The sequence below is a fragment of the Schistocerca gregaria genome, chromosome 4 (genome assembly GCF_023897955.1).
Source record: "Schistocerca gregaria isolate iqSchGreg1 chromosome 4, iqSchGreg1.2, whole genome shotgun sequence".
Taxonomy (NCBI): domain Eukaryota; kingdom Metazoa; phylum Arthropoda; class Insecta; order Orthoptera; family Acrididae; genus Schistocerca; species Schistocerca gregaria.
Genome location: NC_064923.1, coordinates 307,604,599 through 307,627,445, shown reverse-complemented (window position 1 = coordinate 307,627,445; position 22,847 = coordinate 307,604,599). Strand labels below are relative to the sequence as shown.

The 22,847-nt window shown below is 40.9% G+C and overlaps 1 protein-coding gene across 2 annotated transcripts in view; it reads right to left on the bottom strand.

The window, feature by feature from the left end:
• The window catches only part of LOC126266614 (speckle-type POZ protein B-like), an 84,176-nt gene that overhangs the window by 50,518 nt on the left and 10,811 nt on the right, over positions 1-22,847 (bottom strand). Inside the window, exon 1 of one of the 2 annotated variants that reach the window (XM_049970956.1) lies at positions 624-725. The exons of the other annotated variant lie outside the window; for it this stretch is intronic. Within the exon in view, the coding sequence (XP_049826913.1) occupies positions 624-676 (53 nt within the window). The 5' untranslated portion in view covers positions 677-725. Of the gene's footprint in view, positions 1-623; positions 726-22,847 lie in introns of those variants that run through there. 2 annotated transcript variants of the gene reach the window in all.

Sequence of the window (22,847 nt, the reverse complement as noted above, 5' to 3'; positions counted from 1 at the left end):
TCTGCTTACATGCCAAAAATCTTGTAAATACGGTATATGCATGTCAAAAAACTATAAAATTGATTGTACGTACTGTTAATATAAATGTATTATATTTTGTAGATGCCTGAAAATGGCTTTTTAAGGCCGAAACTGTAATCGCAAAATAAAGTTCTATCAGCTGAAAGCAAGATGAATTCCTTTAACAAATTTGTAGAAGCTCTGCACCCATTCTACATGAAAATAATTTACTAACGTCTGTATTCCGTTCCTGATTCTTTTTACGAAAAATAAATTTTGGTAAGTCTATTTTAGAGCTACTCTCCCCAGAGACAATGTACTTATATTTCAGTACTGTAGTTAGGTAGCACATTTTAATCCATAATTAAACGTTTAAACATATATGCATATACAGACTAAAAAGTTACCATGCTATTTAAATTTTTGTGCGATTCAGATGTATCCACATACATACACAAGAACGTCTTGCCATTTTCAACTGCTATGATAATCACATCCGTATAAATATGATGATTACATGGATGGTGCTATCGTCATTCATTAGTGCTCAGAACCGAAATGGCAGGGAAATTTTAATGATTTGAAGCTAAAGCTGTAATTATATCACAGTTAGGGTTACTTACATGTGTGCAATATATCCTGGCTCGTAGAAACCCCTCCCGCTCTCTGAACACATCCTTTTAGACGTTTTTGCTCCAGATAGACACAAATATCACAAAGATGTTATATACTTGAGCAAAGATCATAAATAAATAGTGACTCCAAGGATATGGGTCAACTGAAGAGTATAATACTAATGATAACGAAGACGAAAAAATCGACACATATTAAACCTCAGTTGAACTACGCGAAGGCGAAAAAAAAAGCGACATACATAAAATTTGTATCAGGTCAACTGAAGTATGGGATATACATTGTTTTTCGCCTTCGATACTAAAAGTATCGACTGAAAATTATCGTAGTAGTATTAGCGACAGCGAAAAAATCTACAACAGTAAAATTTGTATTCCACGCCTTGATACTAGTGCCAGCGAAGGCGAAAAACTCGACATAAGTAAAATTTGTATCACGTTCTTCAGTTGACCTATATAGGTACACTGATGAATGGGATACTAGTGCTAGCGAAGGCGAAAAATAGTGACATATGTGTCCCATACTTCGGCTGGCCTATGTAGGTCGACTGAACAACCTTTTTAGTTTAACTGGGCTACAGGACTCTAATGTTACATATGTTGCTTTTTTCGTCTTTGCTAGCACTAGTGTCCTATTTTCAGTTGATCTATATAGGTCAACTTAAGTAAGGGATACAAACATTTCGTTGGTCGATCTTTTCGCTTTCGATAATACTAGTATCGACTGAAACATATCGTAGTAACAGTATTGCTAGGAATGACAAAAAAAAACGAGAACTGTAAAATTTGTATCCAATACTGCAGGTTACAAACCCTGCTTCAAGTCTTCCACATTCATACGAATAGATGAATCCATAGAAGACAGATAACATAGACTGAACCTGACGTCATTACACTGAAACCAACATCTAAGTCACGTGACTCGAGGTAGGACGCCGAGTTTCTGTTATTGTGCACTGTGTAGGGTGGGGTTGACACAGTTTTTCTCATTTATAACTGAAATGAAGCACTGATTTTAACAAGACAATAATCTGCCTTATTGCTATTACACATGTAGTAGTGCAGTTAATCTGGTTCCTAACATTAATGCGTTGGTTACCCTTTTTACGTATGGCTAGGTGAAACGTACTGGCAGTTCTGTTTACAAGCAACAAAATAACTGTTACAAACGTAGGCTTCCGCGGATATTGTCACATTCAATAAAAAATTTCTGGGTTTATGACGGCATTGTCAATATATATAAAACTACCGACGTTTCGGTCCCTGTTACAAGGTACCCTGAAGAAGGTACCTTGAAACAGGGGCCGAAACGTTGGTAGTTTTATATTTATTGACAATGCGGTTACAAATCCAGAAAAATTTTATTGAAAATATTAGTCCTTCAATGAATATATGTCCACAGAAGTCTTGTTTTGACCCTACACACTTTACAAACGGATGAAAATCTCAATTGTGGAAGGGAACTATTTCAAAATACTAGCAGAGGAATTTCTATGAGTTGAAAGTTAGGATAGCTGCAGGTCCTTGGACGCAAAACTTGATGAATGACTGAGATTTTAAGACGACATATTGTTAATATGTAGCTCACTACACAAGTATAATCAACGTTTTGTAATATATTACGCTCTCTATCTTGATATCGTTTAGGTATCTGTACTGGGTTGAGAAAGAGTCAGAAGATTTATATTCCTAAATACCTGACATTATTCACATAAGTAAATTTCCTTTCTTACAAAAGCGTATAACATTTGACACGCATTCTAGTGGAATAGTTACAAAACTAATGCAGCGTGCGGAATTATTATGTTCTCTTCTACTCCTGTGGAAGTGTTGAACTACAAGAACTAACAGTGCCAAAAAAAGAGTATTCACTAAACAATAATTAGCCTGTCGCTTGTTAAAAAGAACTGTCAATACGTTTCAACCTGACCACATGTAAAAACGATAACCATTGCCTTATTACCAGGGCCGGCCGCGGTGGTCTAGCGGTTCAGGCGCTCAGTCCGGAACCGCGCGACTGCTACGGTCGCAGGTTCGAATCCTGCCTCGGGCATGGATGTGTGTGATGTCCTTAGGTTAATTAGGTTTAAGTACTTCTAAGTTCTAGGGGCCTGATGACCACAGATGTTATAGTGCTCAGAGCCATTATTACCAGGAATTTCGGAGAAACTACGTTAACTGCCCTACTTCATGTGTAACAGTAGTATTACAGTTAGTTGAATTGTCAAAATCAGCACTTGATTTCAGCTATAAATGGGAAAAACTGTAACTGTCAGTTCCACTTCACACACGGCTAAAGACATGAAGTCTGCTTTCTGCCCCTAGTCACGTGACTTAGATGTTGGTTTCAAGCCTTAACACGCCAGAGATAGGGGCATGCGCGGTCTATGTTATACATGGTCTATGGATACATCCATACCTACGAACAAAAAATCGAAAAGTAAAGACCGTCCAGAATTAAAAACAATTCTTCCAAAATACCTCAAACTCACTAAGAATGAAAATAAGTACCGAATGAATTGGAACGAACAAATGATTTAATACAAGCGACAAAAATCGTGCACAATGTCTAGCCCTGTCTTTTTAAAACATTTTCATTTATTTCAATTCACAATAACCACGCTACGTCAAAGAAGATAACACCTTTATTATCTACGGCTCGAAAATAAAGACGTTAATATCTATGACATCATTGGTCAAAGCCGACGTGTTGTATCCCATTCTTCAGTTCACATTTGATTCAATGTGCAGCTGTTTTATTTTTTTTTTTAAGAAAAAGCTGATAGTGAATATAACGGTTATATATTCAGGTATCTTTTTCGGGATAATGCATTTACTTGAGAAATAATTATTGTATCTCATTTTGAGAATTTTATAATCATTAAAATTCGAGCCTGTTACCTACGAGTGAAGCGCCCTTGTATTAATGTGCCTCAAATTGAATGAATAGTGTTGTATCGAGCGGGGTGTTGTGCCTAGTGTTTGTCACCATTATTTACAAAAATGAATGGAAAGGCTTTAGCTATACTTGGTCGTCCTAGCGACTCATCATCAACTTGAGCCTCCGTACAGGGCCCAAGTAGAAGTGTGTGGTTAGTACAGAAAGCAGTTGTGAACTGATGTAAGCTGCGATAGTTTTGCAGAGAAGCAAAACTACAACAGCAGCGACATATTTAGAGCAATAGTTCTTAGTTCATCTAGCGAAAGTTTTAATACTGCACTCGGTACCTCAAAAATAACTGCTTCACTGGAAAAGCTAGAATTAATAATTATTACGGACGCAGATCAGTTTTTGCGCTAATGTACATGACATTCACGCACTGCATTTAATTATTCTTGCTTATGAGTCTCGACGAGAGCCTGTCTATTAAGAGCGCTGGAATAAACACCCAGCAACTAGTAAAATCGCATGCCTTTGCGTAATAAAGGAAGAAAGGAGTGTAGTTTAACGCACCATCGGCTAGGGACGAATCTCATTCGAGGTTCACCCAGAGAACGTCGGCAGTGCTACGTTCTCTGAACGTGAAGACTGTACTGCTAATGATCACAAACAGGAAATCACAGTAATCTCTCAGTTTAAGCCCATACGCCTGCCTGAGACAGGACTCGAATCAGCGATCTTTCATGGTACGCGTTGGCGGCCTTACCCCGAGGTGACTTGAGGCCAGCGTCCAGACATTTCTTAAAAGTCTGATAACTAGCTATAAAATCTTCTCGTGTAACTGTTTAGTATAAACTCCAGTTTATGTGGAATAATTTATACTGTTGCAGTCACTTTTTACTAATATTTTATTAGCACAATGCATCTCGGCAGCATGCTGCCATCATCAGGTGCATAATACAGTTACTTCAGCTGATAGGTTATGTACATTAGCTGTGTGTGCCAATGGGGTTAGGAATCGAAAAATAAACCTGTGTCGAAGGATAAATCTGTTACAGTGTGTACATTATGTGAATAACTTTACTTACATTTCCATTGGCGATCTCATTTTCTGGCACACAGAGCACAGTAACAGGTAAATCACAACTTAGCATTTTCACAAACATGTATACATCTTTCCAAATTGTTTTAAAATCTAAGGTAAACAACTTACAAGATGTTAACAGTCTTTGAAATTGTAAGTAGTTTATCCTAGATTTATTATTGTTGCAACAAAAAATGCCACAGGTATAGCAAAATTAAACAATAACAAAAAAACAGTTATAGTCAGAAGGCTATTAAAGCCATAAACAATGAATTAAACCAACAATGAACAAGTTGTAAAGCTCACCAAGAGAACAGAAAAACACTCAGAGATATAAACAGAAAGCTACCTGAACTTGTATGTGTGACAGATTATTAGAACGATGGTAACGTCGACAGTTCAGTATATATTTAATAACATATTACGATGTAAGAAGTGTCGTACTCATCGGATCTTGTCGGACTCTCACAGTCAAAAGGCTGCATTTTGCCGACGACATGTACTCGTGTCAGATAGTTTTATATTCTGACAGAAGTAACTTTGCAGTGTCACTTGAAAATGGCCACAAAGCCGAAATCGCAATAGTAACAATAAATATTTTATACAGTCAACGGCGACTATGATGTCTTTTAATAAATATTACATGACTGTGAATCCCAACCGTGAGAAGTTGTTTGTGAAAATGCTAAGTTGCGATTTACCTGTTACTGTGCTGGCAACAGAAATGTACGTAAACGTATTAATACATTACCTAATCATGCTCTTCGCATAATGTACACACTGTAACAGATTTGTCCTTCCACACAGGTTAATTTTTCGATTCGTAACACCAGTGGCACACACAGCTAATGTACAAACCTATCAGCTGATGTATAAGTAATTGTATAACGCACCCGATGATGTCAGAATGCTGCCGAAATGTATTGTGCTATTAAAATATTAGTAAAAAGTGACTGTAGCAGTATAAATTATTCCACATAATTTAGTAATACAGTCACAGACCTCAAACAACATCCATATAACATGATAAATTTAAATTCCAGTTAACCATCAAATCCGTGGTCTTTGAACACTGATGCATCGACATGGTGACTATCTGCAATATGTATACAACTGATACGATGATGATGTCATATTGTAATGAATGTTAAAAACTGCAAAATACCGGGTGACCTGCAAAATATGAGAATTTTTTATGCTTAGATTGTTCTCGTTAAACATAAAATGCTGTGAACCGTGATGGTGGTTGATTTGAGGGAGGGGACCAAACAACTAGGTCATCAGTCCCATTGGGTTAGGGAAGGATTGGGAAGGAAGTTGGCCGTGTCCTTTCAAAGGAACCATCCTGGCATTTGTCTGAAGCGATTTAGCAAAATCATGGAAAACCTAAATCAGGATGGCCGGAAACGGATTTGAACCGTCGTCCTTCCGAATGCGAGCCATGATATGTACAGTGTACTACACAATATAACTTTTTAATCACCGTAATCCTCGTGGGGAAATAGGGGTTCGCGGTGGAGAGATTATTGTTACTTGCAAATAAAAAGAAAATGTAATACAAACAAAACAAATTATTTCGACTGAGAAACTGAAGCTGTGTCCCAGAAATGTCGTGGTAGACTTCGAAGGGTTTTATAGAGTGTCTTGAGGAACAAGTAGAGGATAGAAACCTGTGTCTGGAAACGTCATCCAACGACGCTACAGAGCGTCAAAGTTACAGGCTCTGGCGACTGCCACTAGAGCACCCCATCGCAGAAAATGTGACTTTGTGCGCTGACGGACCGTGGGCGAAACGTCTCGCAGTGTTGTTTGTTATTTAGTGATAGCTAGCTTCTACGTAGACAGGCCTAGTCTGCTGTCATTGAGAAGTCCTGTTGCCTCGGTGGATGACGGTTTCAGACACATGTTTCCATTTGCAGTTAATTTTCCCCTGTAACGCTACTCCAATGATATTCGGTGTAAAGAAGAAAAATAAACAGAAGACGGAAGCCAATGTAACAGAGTATCGCATTTATAGAAGGCGAGATCTGTCTACACAGTAGTTAGCACTGGCGATCCTGGCAATCAGTCACGATCACTAAATAACACAAAACATTACGAGACGTTCCGTCTACGGTCCATTACCGTACAAAGTCACGTTTGCCACCTAGGGGTGCCTAGTGCCAAGCGCCGGCTGCTATAACGTCGACGCTCTGTAGCGTCGTTGGATGATGTTTCCGGACACGCGTTCCTATCCTAGATTTGTTCCTCAAGGCACTCACTACAACGCCTCGAAGAAGTTTGTCGGTCCATTTCTGGGATACCCTCTATAGCTCAAATACATAATATGATACACGTCAACTTACTGAAAAATCATGTTACATTAGATGTATGAGTGTCACTCCAAAACAAATGACACTATTTTTTTTAAATCCATATTTTATTCTACATGTTTGAAAGTTTTACAGTGTGTAGATACATCCTTTAGGAACAATATTTTCATTTCTCCACATAATTCCCTTCCCTCTCAAATGCCTTACGCCATCTTGGAACCAGCGCCTGTATACCCGCATGGTAAAATTCTGGACCAACCTGTTGAGAGCCACTGTTTGGCAGCGTGCACAAGAGCGTCATTATCTTCAAACCTTGTTCCACGAAGAGAGTCTTTCAGTTTCCCAAAGATTCAAAATGATTCAAATGGCTCTGAGCACTAGGCAACTTAACTTCTGAGGTCATCAGTCACCTAGATCTCAGAACTAATTAAACATAACTAACCTAAGGACATCATACACATCCATGCCCGAGGCAGGATTCGAACCTGCGACCATAGCGGTCGCTCGGTTCCAGACTGTAGCGCCTAGAACCGCACGGCCTTTCCCAAAGAGATGATAGTCACACGGAGCCAGGTCAGGACTGTAAGCCAGGTGTTTCAGTGTTGTCCATACGAGTTTTGTGATCGATTCCATGGACTTTTGACTGACATGTGGCCGTGCATTGTCGTGCACCCTGCTTTTGCCGATGTGGTCGAACACGACTCAATCGAGCTTGAAGTTTCTTCAGTATCGTCAAATATGCATCAGAATTTATGGTGGTTCCACTTGGCATGATGTCCACAAGCAAGAGTCCTTCGGAATCGAAAACACAGTAGCCATAACTTTTGCAACAGAAGGTGTGGTTTTGAATTGTTTTTTCTTGGGTGAATTTGCATGATGCCACTCCACTGATTGCCTCTTCATCTCTGGTGAAAAATGATGGAGCCATGTTTCATCAACTGTCACAATTCTTCCAAGAAATTCATCTCCACCATTCTCGTACTGTTCCAAAAGTTCGCTGCATACCGTTTTTCTCGTTTCTTTGTGAGCCACTGTCAACATCCTGGGAACCCAGCTGGCACAAACCTTTTTTAACGCCAACACTTTCAGTATTCTGCAAACTCTTCCTTCCCCTATCCCAACGTAGCGTGACAGTTCGTTCACTGTGATTCGTCTGCGAGCAGACACCAATTCGTTAACTCTCTGCACATTGTCTGGAGTGTGTGCAGTACGAGGCCTGCCGCTGCGAGGACAATTCTCAATATTGCCGTGCCCACTTTCATCACGTAACCTGCTTGTCCACCGACTAACTGTACTACGATCGACAGGAGCATCTCCATACACATTTTTCAACCTCTTGTGGAGGTGGAGGGGTGTTTCAAACTGACTCGTTTTCACAGCACAAGGAATTCTATGACAGCACATTGCTTCTGACGAACGTCTAGTGTAGCAGTCACCTTGAAGACATGCTGTGACGGTGCCACTCCCGGGAACAGGTTGAACTAAGTTTGAAAACAAGCGTAAAGGATGTATCTACACACGGTAAAACTTTCACACATGCAGAATGAAAAATGTAGTTTTACAAAAATAGTGTGCATTTATTTTGGAGTGACCCTCGTACTTCTTGTTCCACGGATCCATCGCTAGGAGATTCTCAAGAATGTAGAACATGTCATTAAACAAGAATACGTAATACATTTTTACAACAACAAAACATATGGTGTGTGAGGGTGTGTGATAACTTTTGGGCTACGGAAGTCTACGACAACCCCCCCCCCCCCCCCCTGGAACCATGGACCTTGCCGTTGGTGGGGAGGCTTGCATGCCTCAGCGATACAGGTAGCTGTACCGAAAGTGCAACCACAACAGAGGGGTATTTGTTGAGGGGTCAGACGAACGTGTTGTACCTGAAGAGGGGTAGCAGCCTTTTCAGTAGTTGCAGGGGCAAAAGTCCGGATGGTTAATTGATCTGGCCTTGTAACATTAACCAAAACGGCCTTGCTGTGGGGTTACTGCGAACGGCTGAAAGCAAGGGGAAACTACAGCCGTAATTTTTCCCGAGGGCATGCACCTCTCCTGTATGGTAAAACCATGATTGTGTCCTATTGAGTAAAATATTCCGGAGGTAAAATAGTCTCCCATTCGTATCTTCGGGCGGGGCTATTCAAGAGGACATCGTTATTAGGTGAACGAAAAAAAATGGTGCAAATGGTTCTAAGCACTATGGGACTTAACATCTGAGGTCATCAGTCTCCTAGATTAGAACTACTTAAAGCTTACTAACCTAAGGACATCACACACATCCATGCCCGAGGCAGGATTCGAACCTGCGACCGTAGCAGCAGCGCGGTTACGGACTGAAGCGCCTAGAGCCGCTCGGTCACAGCGGCCGACAGTGAAAGAAAACTGGCGTTCTACAGATCAGAGCGTGGAATGTCAGATCGCTTAATCGGGCAGGTAAGTTAGAAAATTTAAAAAGGGAAATGGATACGTTAAAGTTAGATATAGTGGGAATTAGTGAAGTTCGGTGGCAGGAGGAACAAGACTTCTGCTCAGGTGAATATTGGGTTAAAAATCCAAAATCAACTAGGGGTAATGCAGGAGTAGGTTTATAATGAATAAAACAAATAGGAGAATAGGTAAGCTACTACAAACAGCATAGAGAATGGATTACTGTTGCCAGGATATACACGACGGCCACGCCTACCACAGTAGTATAAGTTTATATGCCAACTAGCTCTGCAGATAATGAAAAGATTGAAGAAATGTATGATGCGATAAAAGAAATTATTCAAATAGTTAAGAGACACGAAATTTTAATAGCCATGGGGGACTGGAATTCAATAGTAGGAAAAAGAAGACAAGGAAAAGTAGTAGGTGAATATGGACTGGGGGTACAGAACGAAAGAGGAAGCCGCCTGGTAGAATTTGGCACAGAGCATAACTTAATCATAGCTAACACTTTGTTTAAGAATCATGAAAGAAGGCTGTATACGTGGAAGAGGCCTCCAGACACTGGAAGACTTCTGATAGATTACATAATAGTAAGACAGAGATTTAGCAACAAGGTCTCAAATCGTATGACATTTCTAGGGGCAGATGTGGACTCTGACCAAAATTTATTGGTTATGAACTGTAGACTGAAACTGAAGAAACTGTGAAAAGGTAGGATCTTAAGGAGATGGGGCCTGGATAAACTGAAAGAACCAGAGGCTGTAGAGAGTTTGAGAGCGAGCACCAGGGAACGATTGACAAATACAGGGGAAATAAATACAGCAGAAGGAGAATGGGTAGCTCTGAAAGATGAAATAGTGAAGGCAGCAGACACTCAAGTAGGTAAAACACTATAGTTCGTAGAAATCCTTGGGTAACAGAAGAGATATTGAATGTAACTGATGAAACGAAAAAATATAAAAATGCAATAAATGAAGCAGGCGAAAAGTAATACAGAAGTTTCAAAAATGAGATCGACAGGAAGCGCAAAATGGCTAAACAAGGATGGCTAGAGGACAAATGTAAGCATGTAGAGCCATTCATCACTAGGGCTAGGATAGATACTGCCTATAGGAAAATGAAAGATACATTTGGAGAAAAGAGAACCACCTGTGTGAATATCAAGAGCGCAGACGGAAAACCAGTCCTAAGTAAAGAAGGGAAAGTGGAAAGGTGGATGAGGTATATAGAGGGTCTACACAAAGGAGAGGTACTTGAAGACAAAATTATGGGAATGGAAGAGGACATAGATGAAGACGAAATGGAAGATATGATACTGCGTGAAAAATTTGCCAGAGCACTGGAAGATGTAAGTCAAAAGGGGGCCCAGGAGTAGACAACGTTCCATTAGAACTACTGATAGCCTTGGGAGAGCCAGCCCGGACAAAATTCTACCATCTAGTGAGGAAAATGTAAGAGACAGATGAAAAACCCTCAGATTTCAAGAAGAATATAATACTTCCAATCCAAAAGAAAGAAGGTGTCGACAGGTGTGAAAATTACCACGGATTCTTTACAGACGAATGGAAAGTCTGGTAGAAGCTGACCTCGGGGAAGATCAGTTTGGATTCCGTAGAAATTTTGGAACACGCGATGCAATACCGACCTTATGACTTATCTTAGTTTGAGGATAGGCAAACCTCCGTTTATAGCATCTGTAGACTTAGAGAAAACTGTTGACAGTGTTGAATGGAATACTCTCTTTCAAAATCTGAAGGTGACAGGGGTAAAATACAGGGAGCGAAAGTCTACTTACAATTTTACAGAAACCAAATGGCAGTTGTAAAGAGTCGGGGGGACGAAAGAGAAGCAGTGAGTGAAAAGGGAGTGAGGTAGGGTTGTAGCCTATCCCTGATGTTATTCAATTTATATTTTGAGCAAGCAGCGAAGGAAACAAAATAATTTTTTTTAATAGGAATTAAAATCCATGGAGAAGAAATAAAAGCTTTGAGGTTTGCCGATGACGTAATTCTGTCGGAGACATCAAAGGACATGGAAGAGCAGTTGAACGGAATGGACAGTGTCTTGAAAGGGGAATATAAGATGAACATTAAGAAAAGCAAAACGAGGTTAATGGAATGTAGTCGAATAAAATGAGGTGATGCTGAGGGTATTAGAATAGGAAATGGGACACTTAAGGTAGTAGATGATTTTTGCAATTTGGGGAGCAAAATAACTGTTGATGGTAGAAGTTAAGAGGATATAAAATGTCGACTGGCGATGGCAACAAAAGCGTTTCAGAAGAAAAGAAATTTGTTAACATCAAGCACAGATTTAAGTGTCAGTGTGGCGATGTATGGAAGCAAAACATGGACGATAAATGGTTTAGACAAGAAGAGAATAGAATCTTTCGAAATGTGGTGCTACAGAAGAATGCTGAAGATTAGATGGGTAGGTCACCTAACTAATGAGGAGTTGCTGAACAGAATTGGGGAGAAGATGAATTTGTGACATAACCTGACCAAAAGAAGGAGTCGGTTGGTAGGACACGTTCTGAGGCATCACGATGTCACAAATTTAGTATTGGAGGGAAGTTTGGAGGGTAAAAGTCGTAGAGGGAGACCAAGAGATGAATACACTAAGCAAATTCAGAAGGATGTATGTTGCAGTAGTTACTCGGAGATGAAGAAGCTTTTACAGTATAGAGTAGCGTGGAGAGCTGCACCAAACCAGTGTCTGGACTGAAGACCACAACAGCAGTAGAAGGGTGCTGGCTGCCAATAAATCCTTTAGGCTCATTTTACGTTGTACTTTATTAGTAGTTGAACTTTCGATGCCTTTTCGCAAGTTAACTGAAAATTTGTGTTCCTGAATAACGAACATCTTTATGGGCCGAAACAAGGGACTTTCAGTCTTAATGAAGATTATTCTTTCTTCTGGTGTTGATTCCATGAACTGAACTGTTAGCTCGACTTTGTCGTAAATATCATATGACACATATCACAGAGGAAAAAATGTATTGGGGAATAGTAGTCAGAACTCTCACTTCCTTGAACAGGTCTCCGCAGGACGATCTTAAGTCTTCACCACAAATAATTCGTGTTACACGCTCCTGGAGCCGGCAAACTTTACTTTGGATTGATGCATTACTCAAAAACGATCCCGTATGTCACTGTAGTGTGAAATGTAGCGAAATATGGAAGCCTTTCTTTTTTTAAAAAAAAGTCATCTATGTCTGCAATACAAATAAAGATTCATGCAGGTGCTTCAGCAGTTCTTTGGTATCCTCATTTAAGTTGACCTGACAGACTACATCCCTCTCTTCTATGCTTCCTAATCGAGCATTTCATTCTTGGTCTTCCGTTCTTATTTTTCCCTAACTGTTTTGTACATATTGTACAGTACCCCTTTTTCCCTTTAGCTTCACCTAGTTTCCTGAAAATTTTGAACATCTGCACCATCTTACAGAATTGAATCTTTTTTTCTACATCGAGAGACCTTGTTAACCTGCTTTCTTTCTACTTGATTCCTGCTTCTCTTATCAAGTGTTTTTACCTTTTCTAAAACCAAACTGTTATCTAACAGATACTCAAGTTTCTTTTCCATTCTTCTGTATATTATTCCAGTCAGCAACTTGCATGCGAGAGATGTTAAGCTGACTGTGTGATGGTTCTCGCACTCACATCAGACAATTCCTCTCTCTCTCGCAGAGACCTTCAGTGCACTCTTTCGACATATCTGCTCTCTCCCCTGCGTTTAACAGCTGTATTCCTCTTGTGCTCATAATGTTGACGCCTTTGCTTTTAATTTGTTTATAACGGATTTGATGGTGAAATACTGTTAATGAAGGTGGATTTGATTGTAATTAAATTTATTTAATTTAACTGATATTGGCTCTGAGGTGTGTACAGAGCTGTTTCGACGTTCCTGTATACTGAATCACTCCTTCCGGCGGCCATTTACATTCTAATTTCTTTGGATTTTTTCTGAAGCATTTAGCCTTGAGTTCCCTGTACTTATTATTTATTTCATTCCTAAATGATCTAACTTTACCCAGATCTATTCGCAGTTATCTTTCTTGTAATAACATTTGTCAGTCCAAATTCTGTGACAGGCGTTTATCGCGATATTCATTTCTCTTTAGCTGAATTTTTTGTCTATTGCGGTATTTATTACCGCAGTATCTACATCCCTGGAGAATTTCAAACGCACCGCTTGATTCCTCAGTATTGCAGTACCCTATTTCGTTCCACACTGATTCTTCCGGACGATTTTCTTAAGCTTTTGTCTACTGTCCATCGTTAATAAAATGAGTCCATATCTGCTCCTGGGGAGCGTTACAATCCAGTTTCGAAATCTGTTTTCGACTATGATGTAATTCATCTGAAATCTCCATGTGTGCCCAGGTTTTTCCAAACATACCTTCTCCTCTTGTGATTTTTGAACAGTATCCGATGTTACTAGCCATAATTTATTGCAGAGCTCAATTATCCTTTCTTCTCTCTCATTCGTACTCCCTAGCCCAAATAGTCCCGTAACTCTGTCTTCTATTCCTTCCTCTGCTCCAGTGTTCCAGTCGACCATGATGCTTACATCTCCTTTTAATACTGTATTATACGTTAATTATCCTCATATGCTTTCACTATATCTTCATCCTCTGCGTGTGACGTCTGCAGGACTGCAATACACCCTTACCTCACCCAGTAAATTTTGTTCACCAATACTGTACAGTATACAGTAATCTGAACTTGAGCAGCAGATCTAAAGTTCAGGATAAGATGTGCAGGTTGATACTACAAACGAGAGTAATATTCTTCGAGAATAATTCGAGATATGCTATCAGGTCCCAACCTAAACACAACCTCAGAATACGCGACCTTTCTGAAGGAACCACAGAAGGACACGGCATTCATCATACTAACTGCCAACCCATGTAATGCTAAAAGATCCACACCCAGCATCCATGACGGAAATTCCCACGTATTCGAAGGAACTATTTTCTTTTGAAGCGAATGCTGTACAAGCACACAATGCAGGACCGTAAATTTTGCTCATCACGAAGCATTTAGGACTTCGGCAAGAAAAGACAGAAAATCTCAATCCTCAATATGAAAACATTCAAAAATAATTATACAAAATACAAAACAAACAAAAAATACAAACCAACAAAAACGAGAATATAGGAGTGGAAGAAACTCATTTCCGGTACTCCCCCCTGCCCCTCCCCGAGAATTTCAGAAAAATAACAGTGAATTAATCGGCCACAAGATTACTGCACCGTGGAGTGGAGGCTCTTCTGTCGGTTCATCGTTGAGTTTCAATCGTGATATCTCACGATGACACGCTGAAACACTTGGTGATATACGCACAGCTGTCTTGAAATTCTTCACAGTGCTGTGTGTTTCCCTAGCCTCCACTACATTTGTTTACTGTAGCGTCATCGCGTGTTGCCGACAACGGCCACAACGCCTGTTTCCGGCAACGGTCATACGATACCAAGCCCGAGACTACCGTTGCAAGGCAGTACTTCTTTTCCGTCTTTTCCCAACTGTTCCGAAAATACTACGGAAAAACGTCGGTTAGCTGGTACACCCCATCTCCAGTATATTCGTCGAAATGAGACAGTAAATAACTCAGCCGCTGTCCATCTCTCCCAATTACAAAGTGAGGTGACTAAAGCGGTTCCTGCTAATATTGAGTCGGACCTCCTTTTGATTCGCTTAGTGCAGCAGCTCAACAGCTCATTGGAAGCTCCCTGCAGATATTGAGTCATGCTGCCTCTACCTTTTTTTTTTCGCTTTCTTTTTCATTTTTGAGTCTGTCTTGTGACTGGTTTGATGCGGCCCGCCACGAATTCCTCTCCTGTGCCAATCTCTTAATCCCAGAGTAGCACTTGCAACCTACGACCTCAATTATTTCCTGGATGTACTCCAGTCCCCGTCTTCCTCTACAGTTTTTGCCTCTACAGTTCCCGCTAGTACCACTGATGTCTTAACGGATGTCCCATCATTTTGTCCCTACTCCTTCTCAGTGTTTTCCACATATTTCTTTCTTCTCCGATTCTGCGCAAAACATCCTCATTCTTTACTGTATCAGTCCACCTAATTTTCTACATTCGTCTGTAGCACCACACCTCAAATGCTTCATTCTCTCCTGTTCCGGCTTTCCCACAGTCTATGTTCACTACCATACACCGCTGTACTCCAAACGTACATTCTCAGAAATTTGTTCCTCAAATTAAGGCCTATGTTTGATACTAGTAGAGTTCCCTCGGCCAGGAATGCCCTTTTTGCCAGTGGTAGTTTGCTTTTGATGTCCTCCTTGCTCCGTCCGTCATTAGTTATTTTGCTGCCTTGTTGGCAGAATACCTTAACTTCATCTACTTCGTGACCATCAGTCCTGATATTAAGTTTCTCGATGTTCTCATTCCTGCTTCTTCTCATTACTTTCCTCTTTCTTCGATTTACTCTCAATACATATTCTGTACTCATTAGACCGTTCACTCCATTCAGCAGAACTTGTAATTCTCTTTAACTTTCACACAGGATAGCAGCGCCATCAGTGAATCGTATCATTGATATCCTTTCGATTTGAATTTTAATTCCACTCCTGAACCTTTCTTTTGTTTCCATCATTTCTTCTTCGATGTACAGATTGAACAGTAGGGGCGCAAGACTACATCCCTGTCTTATACACTTTTTAATGCGAGCAATTTGTTCTTGTCGTCAACTGTTATTATTCCCTCTGGCTCTGGTGCATACTGTGTATTACTCGTCTCTCCCTGTAGCTTAGCCCTATTTTTCTCAGAATTTCGAACGCCTTGCACCATCTGTCACTGTCGAACGCTTTGTCCAGGTCGACATGTCCAATGAACGTGTCTTGATTTTCCTGTAGTCTTGCTTCCATTATTAACCGCAATGTCAGAACTGCCTCTCTCTCACCTTTCCTAAAGCCAAACTGGTCGTCGTCTAACACATCACATCATCAATTTTCTTTTCGTGATTCTTGAGTTTCTCCCGGCGTATTTGATAATCAAAATATCCACGGGTGTACTGCCGGTCTATAGTGTCCAACGGGCACAATATTTCGGCGATCAAACATGTCGCCATCATCAGGTGAACTGACGGACTGAGCTCCTTTCCATTCCTCTGTGTATTACTCTTGCACGTAACTTCTCATTACCTTCCTCTTTCTCCGATTTACTCTCACACCATTCTGTGCACTCATTAGACTGTTCATTCCGTTCAGCAGATCATTTAATTCTTCTTCACTTTCACTCAGGATAGCAATGTCATCAGCAAATCGTATCATTGATATCCTTTCACCTTGTATTTTAATTCCACTCCTGAACCTTTCTTTTATTTCCATCATTGCTTCCTCGATGTACAGATTGAAGAGTAGGGGCGAAAGGCTACAGCCTTGTCTTACTCCCTTCTTAATACGAGAACTTCGTTCTTGATCGTCCACTCTTATTATTCCCTCTTGGTTGTTGTAGATATTGTATATGACCCGTCTCTCCCTATAGCTTACCCCTACTGTTTTCAGTATCTCGAGCAGCTTGCACTATTTTATATTGTCGATCGCTTTTTCCAGGTCGACAAATCCTATGAACGTGTCTTGATTTTTCTTTAGCCTTGCTTCCATTATTAGCCGTAACGTCAGAATTGCCTCTCTCGTGCCTTCACTTTTCCTAAAGCCAAACTGATCGTCACCTAGCGCATTCTCAATTTTCTTTTCCATTCTTCTGTATATTATTCTTGTAAGCAGCTTCGATGCATGAGCTGTTAAGCTGATTGTGCGATAATTCTCGCACTTGTCAGCTCTTGCCGTCTTCGGAATTGTGTGGATGATGCTTTTCCGAAAGTCAGATGGTATGTCGCCAGACACATATATTCTGTAAACCAACGTGAATAGTCGTTTTGTTGCCACTTCCCCTAATGATTTTAGAAATTCTGATGGAATGTTATCTATCCCTTCTGCCTTATTTGACCGTAAGCCCTCCAAAGCTCTTTTAAATTCCGATTCTAATACTGGATCCCCTATCTCTTCTACATCGACTCCTGTTTCTTCTTCTATCACATCAGACAAATCTTCACCCTCATAGAGGCTTTCAATGTATACTTTCCACCTATCTGCTCTCACCTCTGCATTTAACAGTGGAATTCCCGTTGCACTCTTAATGTTACCACCGTTGCTTTTAATGTCACCAAAGATTGTTTTGACTTTCATGTATGCTGAGTCTGTCCTTCCGACAATCATATCTTTTTCGATGTCTTCACATTTTTCCGGCAGCCATTTCGTCTTAGCTTCCCTGCACTTCCTATTTATTTCATTCCTCACCGACTTGTATTTCTGTATTCCTGATTTACCCGGAACATGTTTGTACTTCCTCCTTTCATCAATCAACTGAAGTATTTCTTCTGTTACCCATGGTTTCTTCGCAGCTACTTTCTTTGTACCTATGTTTTCCTTCCCAACTTCTGTGATGGCCCTTTTTAGAGACGTCCATTCCTCTTCAACTGCGTTGCCTACTGCGCTATTCCGTATTGCTGTATCTATAGCGTTGGAGAACTTCAAACGTATCTCGTCATTCCTGAGAACTTCCGTGTCCCACTTCTTAGCGTATTGACTTCCTGACTAATGTCTTGAACTTCAGCCTACTCTTCATCACTACTATATTGTGATCTGAGTCTATGTCTGCTCCTGGGTACGCCTTACAATCCAGTATCTGATTTCGGAATCTCTGTCTGACCATGATGTAATCTAATTGAAATCTTCCCGTATCTCCCGGCCTTTTCCAAGTATACCTCCTCCTCTTGTGATTCTTGAACAGGGTATTCGCTATTACTAGATGAAACTTGTTACAGAACTCATTAGTCTTTCTCCTCTTTCATTCCTTGTCCCAAGCCCATAGTCTCCTGTAACCTTTTCTTCTACTCCTTCCCCTACAACTGCATTCCAGTCGCCCTGGACTATTAAATTTTCGTCCCCCTTTACATACTGCATTACCCTTTCAATATCCTCATACACTTTCTCTATCTGTTCATCTTCAGCTTGCGACGTCGGAATGTATACCTGAACTATCGTTGTCGTTGTTGGTCTGCTGTCGATTCTGATTAGAACAACCCGGTCACTGAACTGTTCACAGTAACTCACCCTCTGCCCTACCTTCCTATTCATAACGAATCCTACACCTGTTATACCATTTTCTGCTGCTGTTGATATTACCCGATACTCATCTGACCAGAAATCCTTGTCTTCCTTCCACTTCACTTCACTGACCCCTACTATATCTAGATTGAGCTTTTGCATTTCCCTTTTCAGATTTTCTAGTTTCCCTACCACGTTCAAGCTTCTGACATTCCACGCCTCGACTCGTAGAACATTATCCTCTCGTTGATTATTCAATCTTTTTCTCATGGTAACCTCCCCCTTGGTAGTCCCCTCCCGGAGATCCGAATGGGGGACTATTCCGGAATCTTTTGCCAATGGAGAGATCATCATGACACTTCTTCAACTACAGGCCACATGTCCTGTGGATACACGTTACGTGTCTTTAATGCAGAGGTTTCCATTGCCTTCTCCATCCTCATGTCGTTGATCATTGCTGATTCTTCCGCCTTTAGGGGCAATTTCCCACCCCTAGACAAGAGAGTGCCCTGAACCTCTATCCGCTCCTCCGCTCTCTTTGACAAGGCCGTTGGCAGAATGAGGCTGACTTCTTATGCCGGAAGTCTTCGGCCGCCAATGCTGATTATTTATCAAAATTTAGGCAGTGGCGGTGATCGAACCCGGGACCGAAGACGTTTTGATTATGAATCAAAGACGCTACACCTAGACACGGGTACCCAACAAAGTATATTAAACCCGATCACATCGGAATCCTTTCAGCATAAATCTGTACTGCGCTTTTACACCTTTTGTACGCGACACTACCGCCACCTCTATATGTACTTATCGTTATCCCATAACGTTTGTCACCTCAGTGTACTTTTAACTGCGCGTCATGATTCATATTCAGTGTTGCACAGGTCTCAATTTCAACATTTTGAAACTATACACTGTGGTTTGGGAGTCAATGATTGGAACCCATTCTGTGTAGACCAGTGGATCCCAATCTGAGGGTAATTATCCCCTGACGGGTAAAACGAAATTTTCTGAGAGCTAAAATCAAAAGCGTTCCATTGTGTTTCTATTATGAAATTAAATTATTTTTAAATGATCATTACAGGGTGATTCTTATTAATGTATAAAAACCCGCGAAGCGGCGGTGATGAAGCTAAGACAAGCACTTTAAGACACAAGGGACCGTAAATGTCTGAAAGTACCTCAAAAGTGGAAGGCAAATGTTGACATCTGACGTCACCAGGTGACACGCAGCAACACGAACAGGGGTTGAGACTACTGGTATGATGCACATGATCTTCCCAACCCAAGTGTTCACTTTGGTGTTCCTCCGGCTCTATGTGATACACTTCAGCCTGTGGGGTTCAGGGTTCAAGTCTTGCATCTGACAGGAAGTGTATTTTTTCATTGCATTACACAGTAAAGTGTTTACATGGAGGTAAGATATGTTATTCTGTTTACCGGTCTCGCGGTCAGCGCTTGTTATTTGCAAAGTGCAGTACAACAAAAACCTACCGGACTGCGTCACAGGTGAATGACTATCAGCTTCCTAATTGCATCGTTACCAGTCAATGGCCAATGTTTTCTTTACCTATAATGTCTGTAAACAAAAACAAAAGGGACAAAAAGAAAGAAACACAAAATAATAACAGCTCTTCCTTGGGTACAGCGAGGACAATAATTCTGTAACTTCTACATTTGTGAGACAGGGTTGTAGTCTCTCCCCGATGTTATTCAATCTGTATATTGAGCAAGAAGTGAAGGAAACAAAAGAAAAATTCGGAGTAGGAATTAAAATCCATGGAGAAGAAACAAAAACTTTGAGGTTCGCCGATGACATTGTAATTCTGTCAGAGACAGCAAAGGACTTGGAAGAGCAGTTGAACGGAATGGATAGTGTCTTGAAAGGAGGATATAACATGAACATCAACAAAAGCAAAACGAGGATAATGGATTGTAGTCGAATTAAGTCTGGTGATGCTGAGGGAATTAGATTAGGAAATGAGACACTTAAAGTAGTAAAGGAGTTTTGCTATTTGGGTAGAAAAATAACTGATGATGGTCGAAGTAGAGAGGATATAAAATGTAGACTGGCAATGGCAAGGAAAGCGTTTCTGAAGAAGAGAAATTTGTTAACATCGAGTATAGATTTAAGTGTCAGGAAGTCAATTCTGAAAGTATTTGTATGGAGTGTAGCCATGTATGGAAGTGAAACATGGACGATAAATAGTTTGGACAAGAAGAGAATAGAAGCTTTCGAAATGTGGTGCTACAGAAGAATGCTGAAGATTAGATGGGTAGATCACATAACTAATGAGGAAGTATTGAATAGGATTGGCGAGAAGAGAAGCTTGTGGCACAACTTGACAAGAAGAAGGGATCTGTTAGTAGGACATGTTGTGAGGCATCAAGGGATCACCAATTTAGTATTGGAGGGCAACGTGGAGGGTAAAAATGGTAGAGGGAGTCCAAGAGATGAATACACTAAGCAGGTTCAGAAGGATGTAGGTTGCAGTAGGTACTGGGAGATGAAGAAGCTTGCACAGGATAGAGTAGCATGGAGAGCTGCATCAAACCAGTCTCAGGACTGAAGACCACAACAACAACAACGTTTACAACAGATCACAATTACAAAAGGTGTTCGAAATTTGCGCTATTTGGTTGAACGGAAGTATTGTATCACTCAAACATCCCTTCACGCAGTTACTCGAAAACACCCTCCATATTTTGGATTTCTGCAGTGACAATGGCTTATGGGCTATGTGGTCCATTTTCACTCTAGTGGGGTGCTGTAAACTAACTCCTTCATGCGACACCTAGCGGGGCGATGTGTAGCACTGCCCCCAACGTTCGGGATGGGATCGACATTCCCAACCGCTGCACGTGCGGCGGGGTACGTCATCTGGTGGCGTCACATGTTCAGCATTTGCCATACACTTTTGGGGTATTTACCAAATTTGCTGCCTCACGTGTCTTTCACTAAATTACTTGTCTCAGCGTCACCTACGTCCTTTCGAGGATGTTTGAACGTTAATAAAAATCACCCCGTGTAACTATTACATAAGACTTTAACAATGATTACATAAGTTACCAATAATTACATTTTTCCCAAATGTGTGACACAACTTGCTGGAGATTACAGATTGTGCAACGAATGAATGAGCAACATCTCCTTCACATAATCCACCAATTACACACAACTTTGTACCACAGATCTATGAAAGTAAAATTGAGACATATAAATCACGAGTGCTTCAATGTCCCACGAAAATGCATTCTCCGAGTTGTAGGCAGTTCCCGCAACTGACCATATATTGTTTCATTATTCACTTCGCAAGCGAACTAATCGACAGCACAACACAACAGTACGTATGTAGTGGCTCCTAATGCCACAAACTGTGAGGCCCCTCCCGCCGGAGGTTCGAGTCCTCCCTCGGGCGTGGGTGTGTGTGTCGTTCTTAGTATAAGTTTAAGTAGCGTGTAAGTTTAGGGACCGATGACCACAGCAGTTTGGTCCCTTGGGAATTCACACACATTTGAACATTTTTGAGTGGCTTCTACACTTCTGTCGGACCTACACAGATATTATTGTTATTAGTTGCAGCGGTCAGACACAAAGCATTTGCTACCTGAAGTCTTCCAACTTCTGTCAGTTCAGAAGAAAGGAGTCCAGCAACCAAGTGATTTACTAACGATAAGTAAAGTGCACATATTTTAACTTGTTTGATTTTAGAAGGCGGTGCAGGGTACGGGTGAAACAAGAGTCTCTATTCAAAGATGCGCTACAGAGGAAGCATATTTTGTAACATGCGTCTATCTCAATGTGGATAGTCAGCTTTCTTTTCTGAGAAGGAATCGTATTTAGTACTCACGACGCAACAAAAGCTGCTTAAGCGTTCTACGATGTGTGTTTTTGAAGTAAGGTCCGTTTGAACATACGTACACAACGAAAGGTTATTTCAAAAAGGTAAATTCATTTTCAGAAAGCACATACTTCACTCTATTTTTCGACGTAGCTGCCAAGTTTGTTCAAACACGTATCATACCCCTCAACCAATTTTAAAATGCTCTCTTCATCAAAACTTGCCGCCTGCTCCGATAACCAAGAGTTCACTGCTATTTTCACGTCGTCATCATTGTAACAATGGCCACTGAGGTGCTGTTTCAGGTGGAGGAAGAGATGGTAATCGCTCGGCGCAAGACCAGGACTGTAAGGTGGGCAGACTAAAACTTCCCAGCCAAAACTGTCCAATAAATCGCGCGTCTGACCTGCAGTGTGAGGTCTTGCATTGTCATGGAGAAAGTCAATCCCCTTCGTCAGCATGCCGCATCTTTTGTTTTGAATCACTCTGCGTAGCTTTCTCAGGGTTTGGCAGTATGCTTCTGCATCGATAGTGGGT